General features: G+C 32.1%; 1 protein-coding gene across 3 annotated transcripts in view; it reads left to right on the top strand.

Moving 5' to 3' along the window:
- The window catches only part of DYNC2H1 (dynein cytoplasmic 2 heavy chain 1), a 394,253-nt gene that overhangs the window by 292,185 nt on the left and 87,647 nt on the right, over positions 1-14,421 (top strand). For all 3 annotated transcript variants that reach the window (XM_074304391.1, XM_074304390.1, XM_074304389.1), the window contains one exon: positions 12,153-12,269. In XM_074304391.1, the coding sequence (XP_074160492.1) occupies positions 12,153-12,269 (117 nt within the window). The remainder of the gene's footprint in view (positions 1-12,152; positions 12,270-14,421) is intronic.

Below are 14,421 nucleotides of genomic sequence, written 5' to 3'. Positions count from 1 at the left end.
CATTTGGACTTGGTTTCTTCTTTTAGTTGATTCCCATTTCTACCATATCCTCTGTACTAGAGAAGTGGATGGTATTTTAGGACTGAGAATCTGCAAGTGCTTTCTGCCTCATTGAGTTAAGTTACTTTGGTCATAAAGGAAGCAAAATGGTCCCGATTCTTGGAAATCTTTTTTTCTTCTGTTGAGGAGTTTAAAGAATATAATATTAATGTAGGATAAGTGATGTATGAAACATCCACACATAGTTTTTCCCCACTAGTACAAAATGGAAGTACATATATATTCCATAAAATATGAAAAAGTCTTATAGCCACTTCCTTTATATACTTGAATGGCAATTGAAGGCATATTGAAGAATTTGTTATAATTATTGTTGTTTGAGTCATTTCATCCATGTCTGACTATTTGTGATTCCATTTGAGATTTTCTTGGCAAAGAAAAAAGTGATATACCCGTTCCTTCTCCTGCTCATTTTATAGATGAGAAGACTAGGGCAAACAGTTAACTGACTTGCCCAGGGGAACATATCTAATAAGTATCTGAGGCTGGATTTTAATCAGATGTTCTTGATTTCACATCTGGTTTTGTATTCACTGTGCAGCACTCCACCCCCATATTAAATGATACAGTGGAGAATAAACTTTTAAAATTCAAATAAATGACACTTAACAGAAGGATCCCTGCAACCATGAACAATCAACAGAAAGGGAGTTGAAGATAATAAGGGTAGAGTCCTTATCTAAGGATGTAAAAAAGGAAAACTGGGAAGAAAAAGAAGACATCCTTCAATTGAGCTGCTTGACACCACAGCCGAGGTGAGGAATGTCCACTGTTGGCGTTTCTTTCTCTCTGGTTATTGCCTTCTTCTCTGTCTGTATCAGGTGATGATGGTAGCCACCCCTAGGCGAACTTAGTAGCTGGCAGGCCCATTCTAACAATAGCTAACAATACCCCTCACTGCTCCAATCTGTACAGTTTTCCTGCCCTGTCATGGGTATTAGTAAATGTGTAAAGACATAGAGAGAATGAATATAGAATGAAGGCCAATTGTGTAAGACTGTGGGAAATGGGAAAATGTATAGATACTGGAATGGCAAGTGAGGGCTGTGTTGTGAATGGCTTTATAAGCTAAACAGAGAAGTTACATTTTATCTTAGAACAACTACTGGAATTTATTGACTACTGGAGTCATTCAGATATGTGCTTAAGGAAAATGGCTTTGGCAACTTTGTGGAGAATAGGAAAAGTCTAAAAGCAGGGAAACCAAGCAGGAGATTGGCTGATTGTAATAATCCAGTAAAGAAATAGTAAGTTTGGGAGCTGACATAGTATCTATGTGAGTGTAGAGAAGGAATTGAGACATGGTAGAGGAGTTTCATCTTCAAATAGGGATTGGACTAATTGGCCTTTGAAATTATTTCCATCTATGAGATTCTGTGAACTTTTGTTCCTTCAGATTTTTTCCAAACGATTCTTTAATTCATATTTCATAACCATATAAAACTGTTAGCAGTGTACCTTCATGTATTTAGCTATATTGCAATGAACATTTTCTCTCCAAAAATTTTCTAAAATAACTACTTTAATATCATTACATTAGTAGTTAGATATAGAGTAATGAATTTCTTTTATTTCCAAATCTAAGGAGAAAAAATTTTAATTGCATATCTTCCAATTTCTCTGTTCTTTTGGGATGGTAATGATCATAATAACTCACGTTTTCAAAAGTCTTTTAACTATTACAAAGCACTTTGATACTTTCAATAAACTTGTAGGTTATGCATGATTCTATTCCCATTTTTGAAAAAGAAGATAGTGGGGCTCATAGAGGCTAAACTTGTCCAAGGTTACACTGCTGGCAAGTGAAAGCACAATTCAAATCCAGGTCTTCCTGATTCTAAAGTGTAGCATCTCCATTCTCCCTATATTACCTTGACTAATCTGTTTCTAGGGAGTGCTTATTTTCTGCTTCAGAGCACAAGGAAATGGCAAAACGTCACTCCTTCCTTTAACTCTGAACCTATTGTGAAACCCATTCCCGATTTGTTTAAAGATTCAACTAATAATGTTACTCTTATTGTAGGCATTGTACTCATCCACATCCACTTAAGTGTTTTTAGAAGGAAACTCTATTTAGCATCATTTCCACAACTTCAGCAACTAATTAGCCTCTCATTTAAATGTCATAATGCATGTAATGGAGCATAATATGTCTCCAAGCCACTTGCAGATCTAATTTGACTTCAAAAAAATTAGTAAGGAAGGTAATCATATCTTTGGTGTGTATGTATCTACACATATATGTCTGTGCATATGTGTGTATGTAGACACGCACACAAAAAAACACATACATACATATTCATTGCCCATAGGGCAATTTTCAGAGCAAATATGGAAGAAGAAAAGTCAAGGCCAGTAATTTAAAATAATTTGGCCTACGCATATCATGTAATAGGGTAGTGGTATCAAACATACTATCCAGAAGACTGTATGTCTCAAAGCTGTGATGTGAACAAAATTTTAATTTTAACAAATTTTAACAGATTTTAACAAATTTTTAAAATGTAATAAAATATAGATCATGCTAATTTGTGGTTTTCTACATCGATAAACAGCTGGAATTTGATTTTAGAATTTGACACTAGAGTAGGGAATAATGGTAAAGAATATTGGAAGGATGTTTTAAGTTGGGCCTGCCTTAGACTAGTACTCTAGTAGTTTATATTTGAAATTGAAACAGAATGAGACACTCAAATACATCACTTTGAAAAAAAATACATTACTTAAAGATTTACTTGGATATTCAATAAGAATATATATATACATACATACATACATATATACACACACACATATATATATACATATATATATATATATGTATATATATATATAAAATGATATCTTAAGAAGATTCTTCTGAGTTCAAAGGTTCCTTATTTGAGTTGACCATTATTTTCCATCAGCAGTTCATTAGAGCCTTCCTTGGAACCCTTCATTGCTGCTTTGAACTGAAGAAACCAGGAATTAATGTCATTAGCTTGAGTGTTTAATTCTTTGAGCTAACCAAGTCTTAAAGACTGAAAAATTACCCTAAATTGCATAGTGAAAAGAGTTAGATATTCTACCACAGAGGGCATATTGAAACCAGATAATGTAGTTATTTCATAGACTCTTAAATTTGGTATGAACTTTTAAAAATCGATTCTTTTCCAATCTATATGTGAACAGGAACTCCCCTCTTTACCAACAAGTGTCATTCAGTCTCTGAGTGAAGACTTTTAGTGATGGAGAACTTGTTCTCTACCAAGTCAATCTTTTTCAGTTTTGGATAGCACTAATTAATTGTTAGAAAGATTTTTCTTAGATAACAAACTCCAAACTCACTTTATAACAAACCCAAAATTTCTACTCTAAGAATTACAGTAGAGTCTAAGCAGAATAAATTGAATTATTCTTATGTAGATCAGTACTTTAAATAATTGAAAACAATTAAATCACCTCTTTTCCAGGCAAAAGACATGTCCATCTTAGGAGGAACTGATTGTTCCTCTTTTGAGTATAGATTTACATTCACTTCCTCTAAAATGTTACTGAGTCTTGTGTGGTCCTTTTCTGAGTATGTAATAACAAAAACAAGAGGGTAAAATTCAAATTACATGTTTTTGGACCATCTACAAACTTTAACTCTAAATGTGGAGTCTTTGTTCCATAACTAATGAGTAGACATATTAATGGAGGAATCGAAGCTTGATTTTTATGTTCTTGCCATAAATCAGACCCGAAGGCAAAAGCAGGTTCCAGCTAAATGCAAGGCTGGCTCCCAAGTTCTCTGAGAAAAGGCAGATAAGGAAGTTAGCAGAGTTGCTTATTGCATGTGTAAAAGCATTAAGGAGCATTATTTTCATAGGATACTTTAGCTATTTCGAGTTGAAATAATTATTTTAATGCCTTTGAAAAGATAATACTATGGAATTGCATTTTCCCCCCTTTCACTAGAGAAGTGGAAGATCACGGATATGGAATATTGCATATGATACCAATTAGTCACTTTGTAAGTTAGCTTTGCTTAACTGTTTTGGTGACATTAATGCAAAAGTGGACATAGGGAAGAGTGATTTTGTTGTTGTTGTTCAAGAGTTAGAAGTGAGAGAGCCTCAAGGCTTAGATAGACAAAGAAGCAGCAGCCTGATTCTATGTAATGTGCATCCTTTTTGCAAGAAAAGATTTAATATGTATTAGACATGGTGAGCATCAAATCATTTTGAAATAATGAAATTATATTTTAATAGACTGAAAAAGACTGATTAAAAATGTAAGTGATTTCCAAATCAGCTAGTTGTATGTAGTCAAATTTATTACATCAAAAGCAATACAAACAAGAAAGAAGAAAACAAGATGAGAAGATATGGCATGAAATTAAAGATTTTCTATCTTGATCTACTTAAATAAAATATTAATGCAAAAAATATGGCTAAAAGGATAATGATGCAGGTTTCCAAATCTTCAAGCACTATTTCCATTTACTGAAAAATGGTGGTGCAATCCAAAGAGAATAGAAAGTATCTCAATCAGCAAATAATTGGTCACTGTCTCAAACATGGAAATTTGACAACCAAGATGTGATGATAAACACAATATCTTCAGTCTTAACAAAAAGCAGTAAAGGAAAAAAAAATTATTTAAAAAAAAACCTGGCCCAATTGATCCAGATTATCTTAGTGCACTTAAATAATAAAACTAGAGGACACATAAGAAATTGATGAAAAAATTGGTAAGATTTGTAAAGATTTTTATTAGCTAATTTTTCTTTTTTAAACAAATTTTGTTGTTGCAATCAACCAAAATCTACCCTTTCTCCTACTCTGTAATCTCCTACCCCTGTTAAGAACTAAAAAAAAAATACTGTTACACATATGTGTATATATACATATTCATTGATATCTATAGTCATATGCATATATACACGTGTACATTCATATACATCTATACAAAGCTATACTATGCTTCTTTGCTGTTTCTCTGAAAATAGATAACATCTTCTTTCATAGATCCAATCTTTCTATATTTTTCTAACTCCACCATCTCATCATTTCCTATACCACTATCTAGTTACTTGAAATATTCTAAAACAATATTGATTAATATGACTGGGATATATCCCACTGCTGTTAATCTAAACATCCTTCTGTATTCTACCTTAACCTGTGCTTCCCTTTCCCTCCCTCTTTATTCCTTTTCTTTTAATCTACACACTTTATCTTACTCCTGTTAATCTATACACCCTTGTAAATCTCTCTTATGTTACTCCCTTCCCTCTTATTTCTTTATAGATTTTGAGGGTACTATCCTCTTGGTGTGTATTATGTAGAATATATATGTATATATGTATAATTCCCTTTTTAACCCATTCCCAATATGAATAGAATTCCAAAACTACCAACCTTCCTCTCCCATCTAATTCCTATGTGTCAGTTCCTTTTCTGTAACCTCATTTGCATAGCTTACTTTTTTTTTTTTTTTTACCTTTTCCTACATAGTTTTGCTTTTTAAAATCAGATCATACTCAACTTTACATGTCTTTCTTTGGAACTACTCAATTACTAATGACAATATTAATCATATGATTTATATTTCCACCTATATAACATAGTTTGTCCTTATTGAGTCCATTAAAATTAGTCCTTGATTTTTTACCTTATATTTCTCTTGGATCTTATGTATTGACTTTTCTATTAAGTTCAGATTTTGTTTTTGTTTTTGTTTTTGCAAAAAAAAAATCTTGAAAGTGTGTCCATTTTTTTTTGTTCAGGATTATATTTAACTTTGTTGGGCATTACTTTTTTTGTCACAACCCTCATTATTTTGTTCTTTAAACTATAGTTTTCTAAAACCTGCCATATTTTTACAATATATTATTTTATTTGAAAAATTGCAATAACTATTTTTTTTATTTTCAAAATACATGCAAAGATAGCTTTTAACACTCACTCCTGGAAAAACCTTGTGTTTCAAAATTTGATCCCTCTCTTCTCTCTACTTCTGCCCCAGACATTAAGTAATCCAACATAGGTTAAACATGTGCAGTTCTTCCCAATATATTTCTACATTTATCATGCTGCACAAGAAAAATAAAAAAGGGAAAAAATGAGAAAAAAAGCAAATCAAAAAAGGGAAAAAAATGAGAAAAAAGAAAATAAACAAAAACATATGTTGTGATCCACATTAATCTCCGTAGTTCTCTTTTTGGATGTAGATGGAATTAGTCTGAAACAACTCATTGTTGAAAAGTGCCATGTCTGTCACAGCTGATCATCACATAATTTTGTTGCTGTTTATAATGTTCTCTGTTTTACTCAGATCAAGTTAATCTCTCCAGGGCTTTCTGAAATCACTCTGATGATTGACCATTTATCATTTAGAGAGTGGCTTATATTCTTCTAAATTTGAGGCAATTCTCTATGTATTTTAGAAATGAAGTTTTTATCAGAACCCTTGAATGTAAAAAAGTTTTCCCCAGTTTTCTCTTTTCTTCTAATCTTGGCTGCATTGGTATTGTTTATACAAAAACTTTTAAATTTAATATAACCACAATTATCCATTTTTCATTTGATAATGTTCTTTAGTTCTTCTTTCCTGCCATCTTTTAATATAGCCACAACTATTAAGTTTTGTGTGAATCTAGCTGTGGCTATGCCATACATTTTTTGTGTTTTTTGTTGTTGTTGTTGTGGTTGTTGTTATTGTTGCTGTTGTTGCAGCTCATTAAATTTTCTCCTTGGTTTGAGGATGTCAGAATTTGTCAAGGAAGTTCCTGTAGGTTTTCCTCATAGGATTTCTTTCAGGTGGTGGTTGGTGGATTTTTTTTCTATTCTACTTTCCCCTCTTGTTCTAACATTCCAGGATAATTTTCTTGAATTATTTCTTATGTTATTGTATCAAGATTTTTTGTTGTTGTTGTAGCTTTCAGGTAGTCCAGTTATTCTTGTTTTCTTTTCTTGGTCTGTTTTCCAGATCTGATGTTTTTCTTATGTAATGAATCACATTCTCTTTAATTTTCATTGTTTATATTTTATTTTATTATGTCTTTGTCTCTTGTAAGTTTGCTGGCTTCCTCTTGCTCAATTCTAGCTCTCAAGGAGTTATTTTGTTCCTTAAGACTTTGGATCTCTTTTTCTAGTTGATTGACTCTCTTTGCATAATCTTCCTGTTTTTCTTGTTTTTATTTTAAATTTTTTTCCTTCAGTCTTTTTTTACTTGACTTTTAAAATCTTTTTTAAAAATTCTTCTATGAATTCTTCTTGGGCAGATGTCCATTTAATGTTACTCTTAGGAGTAGGAGAGCCTTCTTTTTTTTCAGTATGCTACTGAAGATGAATCCCAATCTTCTCTATTCCCAAAGTAAATTATGTAGTTGAGTTCTTTTTTTGTTTGCCTGATCATTTTACTTCTTATTTTTGGTAGCAGATTGTTGGTGTAATCATTTTTAATCCTAGGATATGGGGAATGGTGCTTCTGGCCTTCAGCCCAAGCTAAGAACTGCACCCTTCTCTAAGTGCCTGCAGTTAGAAGCACCTCTGCCCACATTTACCAGGCATGTGCTGGCTCCTTCTCCCCTATTAGTGTATCTTGACAGCACAGCTGGACCTAGGGAGGTTCCCTTAGTCTTCCCTGAGTCAGACTTTCACCTGCTCAGACTGGCTTGGAGGTCCTATGGCCAGGGCTGAGTTTCCCTCCCAACCCAGGGCTTACTGCTTACTGTTTCAGGGGAACTAGTCTGCAGGGGTTTGCATTTCACAGGGTTCAAACCTCTGTCCTGGAATTTTCTTTGAATCTTCTCTGATTGTCCCAGGGAGATTAGTATTCTGCCCCGACTCTTAATTGTTTTTATGCCTGTATGTTCAGCCTGAGGTGAAATTTTGTCCTGTTTGTGGGAGACATCAGGGACGCTTGGAATTTTCTGCCCTGCTCCACCATTTTCCCAGAATCCTCACCTGATTCTTTCTATTTCCACTTTGTCCTCTGATTCTAAGAGAGCTGTGCAGTTTTTAAAGATTTCTTGAAATATGATGTCTAGCCTCCTTTTTTTTTTCTTTTTTTGGTCCTGGTGTTTAGATATTCCAATATTTTTAATTTGTTTTTCTCTTAGACCTGGTTGTCTAGGTCAGTTGATTTGTTGTTTTTTTCTAACTTTTTGGCTTTGCTTTAATATTTTTGCTACCTCATCCATTTTAAGTTTCTGGGAATTTGTTGCTTGGACAAAGTTGTGCTATACTGTCCATTCCATCTTCCATAGCTCTCACTTTTTTAACGTCATCCTTCTGAATGTAGGGTAAGAAGGATGAAAGTTCTATGTTAGGAGATTCTTTAAAAGATGTAACCACAGGGATTACTTTGTTTTATAATCACTAACTATTAATATCAAGTAAGACAGAAAATAGATGTATGCCCACTAAAAGAAGGCATCATTGTAGTAGAGAATTTCCAGAATAATTCAAATTGCAAAAAGATTTGTAGATGTTGGAATCTTTCAAATTTTCTTCATTGTGGATGTCATTAGTTTGATTACATAAAGTACTGGAATATTGCAGAGCCCCATAAATTATCATTCAATGACAAAAAAACAAGTAGATCATGAACATTTATTATTCAGAATGTCATATTCTGATTAGATGGATAACAAATAGAGCCAGCCATTTGTGTGTGTGTGTGTGTTCATGTGCATATACCTCATGCACATGCACACCATATGGCTGTCTTTTGGGCAGACACTATGTATAGATAAGAAAAATGTTTATAGGTTTTAATGCTTTACCAACTGCTCTCTGAAATAAAATCTCATCTCTTCAAAATCAGTATTTTCTTTTTGATTCCTTATGACTGTGATTGTTTCTCTACCAATCTCTGAAGAATTTAAGTTTGCCACGTAGAAGTCACACGGACAAGTGTCAAAAAAGGCTGCCATTAAAGAACATGTGTTACTGGGGAAAAAAAAAAAAAAACCTGACTGTTTGATTAAAGAAAAGAAAGGATTAATCAGTGGGTAGCTTTGCAATGTCAAAAGATCTGGATTTTTTTGGAACATGTTGAATAGACCTCTCTTGATAGATTGATGAGAGCAGATAGACAAATATTATGACCAGGATGGATGCATAGATGGGTTGGAATCTTCAGTATGAGTACTCATATGCAATAAATCATAGATACATCAAATCATCTACCAAAATTCAATATCCTTTGCCTCAACTGTCAACTTCCTCTACTATATCATACCAAACAGCAGTCTTAACTCAGATGTACCCCATAGGATTTTCTGAATATATAGTTTTATAAATCTTAGGATACTATATATATATATATATATATATATGTATATATAAAACTTTAATGAGAATCTTGTCTCTATAAACAACAGATAAAACATTGCAGTTGATAGAAGTTGCAAATTTGAATTTTTAAACACAAATGGTTTACACACTTGCAATTTTAAAATCTAGTTTTAAAAGGTGACATTTAAAAGCTATGTTAGTAATAAAATGATTTATTGCAATAAATTTATGAATTGAATCAATTAGAAATATGTTATATATTTAAATGATAGGTAGTATAAGTTCTAGAATAAATTCCCTTTTAATAACTTAAGATATTTATAATGGAGTACCTCAAATTATTTCTGATGATATAAAGGATAAATCATTTTCAATAGCAAATATTTTACTGAAAGTTATAATTTTACTTTCATTAAAAAATGAAACTCTAGTTCCTGGATAAATGTTTCACTCAAATTCTTATTTGTTTTCTGTCGTGTTTGACAAATTTAAAACAAGAATAAGTGATAGCAATGTTGCAAAAGTTAAAATAGCACTTCCTCCAACTACCAACTAGTGATGCTTTGTGGTCTAGTAAGTCTGATAAATTAGTTGCTGTTATAGGGTTCAGCTAGAGCAAATGAAAATAATTTATCAGAGAAACACAAGAAAATGAAACACTGCATCATCACAATTTTTAAGATTAGAAAATCAATCAAAAACTTCAGGAGTAACTTGACTATAACTGTATGATTGTGGATGTTTTAACAATTAAGTAGTGCATTCATTCCTAAAGATTAATGGGGCTCATTTTTATTATAAATTTTGCTGCTCTGAAAATCTAGAAAAACATGAAATGATGTACAATGTGTTATAAGAATGAATAACAACTGATATCTTTCATGAAGTTAAAACAGAAAACTAATAAGCATGTTGCATTCAATAAATGTTGGTCATTGATGTATTGACTATGAAAATGTTTTTCTCTTTCCATCTACATTATTTCAACTAGCTCTCAATTAGTCATAGAATTACAAATAAGAATATTTTTAGAGAATAATCACTAAAGAGTTGTGTCATTTTCCATATAAATATGATAATCACTGTCTTCAAGCTCATATTAATTTACTCAAGATAAAATTAAGGATAATTCTTAGATACAATATTAAAATGGCAGATGAATTAAGAAACAAATAATTCTATTTCTTCTTTAAAAAGAAATGTTAATGAAATGTCTGAATTGTATACTTGAAAGCCTTATTTATGTTCTAACTCATGGGATCATGTGAAATAAATTTAACACCAGAAGTGATCTTAGAAGTCATGTAGTCCACTCATTTGGTGAATGGTGAAACTAAGGCCCAGAAAAGTGAAGAGATTAGCCCATTCTAATACTTATTGAAAGGCATAACATGACCCCCAAGCTCATGAGTCTTCAAATCCATTCCCAATGCATTGTCTTAACATCCTACACATCTATTTTTATATATGTGGCAGCTGTCATAAATAACCATGGAAACGGTTCATCTAAAAGCCATGGAGGCCTTGATAGTATCATTTAAGAAAGATGATTAAGTGACTAATACTTTTTATTTTTCTATGTTTTACATGTGCGAAATCTGATGGTAAACATTGGATAGGCAGTTTTAAATTAATATGTTTTTAGAATTAAAACTTCAAATGTATGTTTCAAATAATGCCTACAGATTTTCATAATCATGAGGGACTTTTCTAAAACATTTATTATCTTTTTTCTCATCTTCCTCTTTTCCTGTTATTTTTAAATTACTGAAATTCTTTTACGTTCCATACTTTAACTTATGTGAATATCAGTACACTGATACAGATTCATGTGGTGATAGAAGGCCTGCAGTTGCTATGATCAAAATATTCTTTAGGTAGTGGCCAATTTCCTGAGAAAAAAGCCCTTACAGACAAGTTCTTCAGCAAAAGATATATGATCTATCTTCAAGTCCATGTCTAAAGCCTTTCTACTTTTCTAGAACCTTTAAGAAGGTAGTGTCACTTTTATACTATGATAAGTCATCAGAGTAAGACTTTACTAAAAGGTACAATATTGTCTTTTAATATTTTAGACATAATTAAACTCATGGAATCTTCCACTAGAGTAGGAATTATCCTATTCTGATGCTTCACTATGGCATAGATGAAGCTTTAAGTAGCATTATGTAAGTTTTGTGAGGTCCTTCTAATCTGGGAAGATATTGACAATGGGCTCAGCAATGGACTGTATAGTTTTCTTTGATCCACTGTGAAGGTTATCACTGGGATATTGATACCTAGTGACAATCATTTTTGGTAACTGGAACTCCTGAAGACCATCTGCTAAGTAAACCATAAAGGTATTTTGACATTCATTTATATAATGAGTGCCCATACTAATGAAATAATGGATCTTTGATATATTAAAGTAAGTTATTTTAATAATATAGATCACTAATTCCTTGATTTATATCTATGTTTGCATTTTTCTTATAAGAAAAGATAAGAAAAGACTTTGTGATTTTCTTAGGCTCATAGAATGAATAATTGTAGCAGACCTTGTTAGAACTGAGATGTTAAAATATTCTAATTCACTTCTCATTTGTCCTTTTTTGCCTATGATAGTTAGCCCTAGTAAGATTTTTATTAAACATCCCAAAAGTAGAGAATAAAAATTGAGAGTAGGATTAAAACCTGATTATGATGTGATTTATTTTTAAATAATAAATTGTTGCATGTTTTGTAGCCATTGTCTTTTATTTTATATATATAGATACACACATATGTGTGTTTTTATTTTTATATATTTTTATTTATTCTTGCTTATTTTTTTTCATTTAGGTTATTTCACAATTAAGAATCCTTGGTAGATTAGTAACATCTGACTCCAAGTTTGATAGAGAAATCTGGTCCAATGAACTGTCTCCTGTACTCAATCTATGGAAGAAACTTAACCAGGTATGTTCTATGGTTTCACATTTTAAAACTTACTGTAAAGTCTCTTTTTCCTTCTTCCATCAGTATTTTTAAACAAAAGACTAGAAACTGACCATATCTCTGAAATGAACTACTATTTATTTAGCATTGAACATGTCCATCTCTCTGTCTTTATTTTTTGTCTGCCTCTATATTAGTCACATTTGTCTTCTCACATGACCATGATCTTACTGCAGGGTAGAGTTTTGTCCCCTCATTGTTACTTCCCTATTAACGTAAAGGCCAATACTACTGCCCAGTCCCTTAGGCTTACAACCTAGGAGCCATTTTGGATTCCTCATTCTCTCATTACCCATAGCTAGTCCTTGCCAAGGCCTGTTGCCTTTACCTTTGCAGCATCTCTTGAATATGCTCCATTCTTCTCTGATACTAGCACCACTCCAGTGCAGGCACTCATCATTTCAGTCAGTGTTATTGCAGTAGTCTGCAGATGGGCATTCCATTCCAGTACATCCTCCATTCAGCCATGAAAGCAACTTTACTAAAATCTGATCCGATCATGTTATCCTTCTACTGAAAAACTCCAGTGACTTCTTATTACCTTTAGGAGCAAATACAAAATGCACTGTTTGATTTTCAAAGTCTTTCATATCCTAGCCCCTTTCCACAATTTCAGTTTTCTTACATTTGCTCTCTTGTTTGTTGTTCCACAAAGAAGACCTTCCATTTCTTAGCTCCTGACATTTTCTCTAAATGCTATCCTAAAGCTGCCTGAAATGCTATCATTTTTCCCCCTTGACTACTGAATACCCTGGCATCCTTTAATTAAATTACCACTTACAGGAAGCCTTCCCTAACTCTTCTTAATTCTATTGCTTTCCCTGTTTTAACTATTTGCTATCTGTCCTGTATATAGCTTGCTTTATATTCATTTGTTTACATGTTGTCTCCACTATTTAGATTATAAGATCCTTGAGGACATATAATAATAAATAAAAAGAAAAATAATTATTTTTATTAATTGTATCCTCAGCACTTGGCATAGTGCTTAACACATAGGAAGTTCCAAATAAATCTTGATTGACTGATTCATCTTCCATGAACTGGTGGTGTAGATTTCACAACTTTTTGTAAGCTATTTAATGGCTCATAACATTTAATAATTTTTACTTTAGCAACTAGAAACAGTATGGTAAAAATTGTAGAAGGCTGACTTTAGAGTCTGAAAGAGCTGAGTGCAATTTCTGTCTCAAATATATATTAGCTTTGTTATAAAACCTCTTGCCATTTCCAGGGTAATTTTTGAGACTATTTTTAAATTACAAAGGAATTGCAGATCCACAATGGTAGAGTGAATTTTTCACATCAAGAATTTCTCATATAGAAGAGATCACTATACATTCCTACTTGAGCAGATATGCGAATCTCAATTAAATTTTAATAGAATTAAATAGAGTAATTTACCTAAGATTATATAACAATTTAGTAATAGACTGAGATTGGAATATGTTTTTCTTTTAATCCAATGATCCTTTTTATTCATTTAATCCAATTAACAAAGCAGTTTTATTGAATATGGACCTTAAAAAATGACTCCCTCTGGCATCTTGAATAATAAACTATTTCTTCCTATGACCTTGTGGTACCTTATCACCAACTTATTTTTTACAATAAAGAATTTTCTCCCAAGGCTATCCAACCCAATAATGCAACAAACATTTATTAAGCAACTATTAAGCAACATGTACAAGGCACTGAATTAAAAAGACAAAAAAAAAAAAAAAACCAAAAACCTAAAAACCTATTCTCAAGGAGTTTACCTTTTTATTATGGGATGTAACATAAATTGATAATAATATAATAATATAATTTGAGCACAGGGAAAGGTCACTAATAACTGGGGGTAATAACCCAATAAAACTTATTGTAGTACATGGAAACTTAAACAGGTAGAAAACTATTTATTTTAAGAGAGAGAGGTAAAGAATAAATATGTTCCATTGGCTTTTGCAATCAAAAGAACTTTAAAAATCTTGGAAGGAGGAATTTCATTTGAGTGGTCAGGTGTGATATTTGTTTGCAAAGGGTTGAGAAATGTAGGTAAGGAAAGGAGAGGAGGAAACGAATATAGATTTTTTAAAGGCGTATGAAAGGAAGAAAGGATATATTAAAA

This window comes from Sminthopsis crassicaudata, chromosome 3, assembly GCF_048593235.1.
Source record: "Sminthopsis crassicaudata isolate SCR6 chromosome 3, ASM4859323v1, whole genome shotgun sequence".
NCBI lineage: Eukaryota > Metazoa > Chordata > Mammalia > Dasyuromorphia > Dasyuridae > Sminthopsis > Sminthopsis crassicaudata.
The sequence above is the reverse complement of the archived record's forward strand: the minus strand, read 5'-3'. Positions and strand labels throughout refer to the sequence as shown.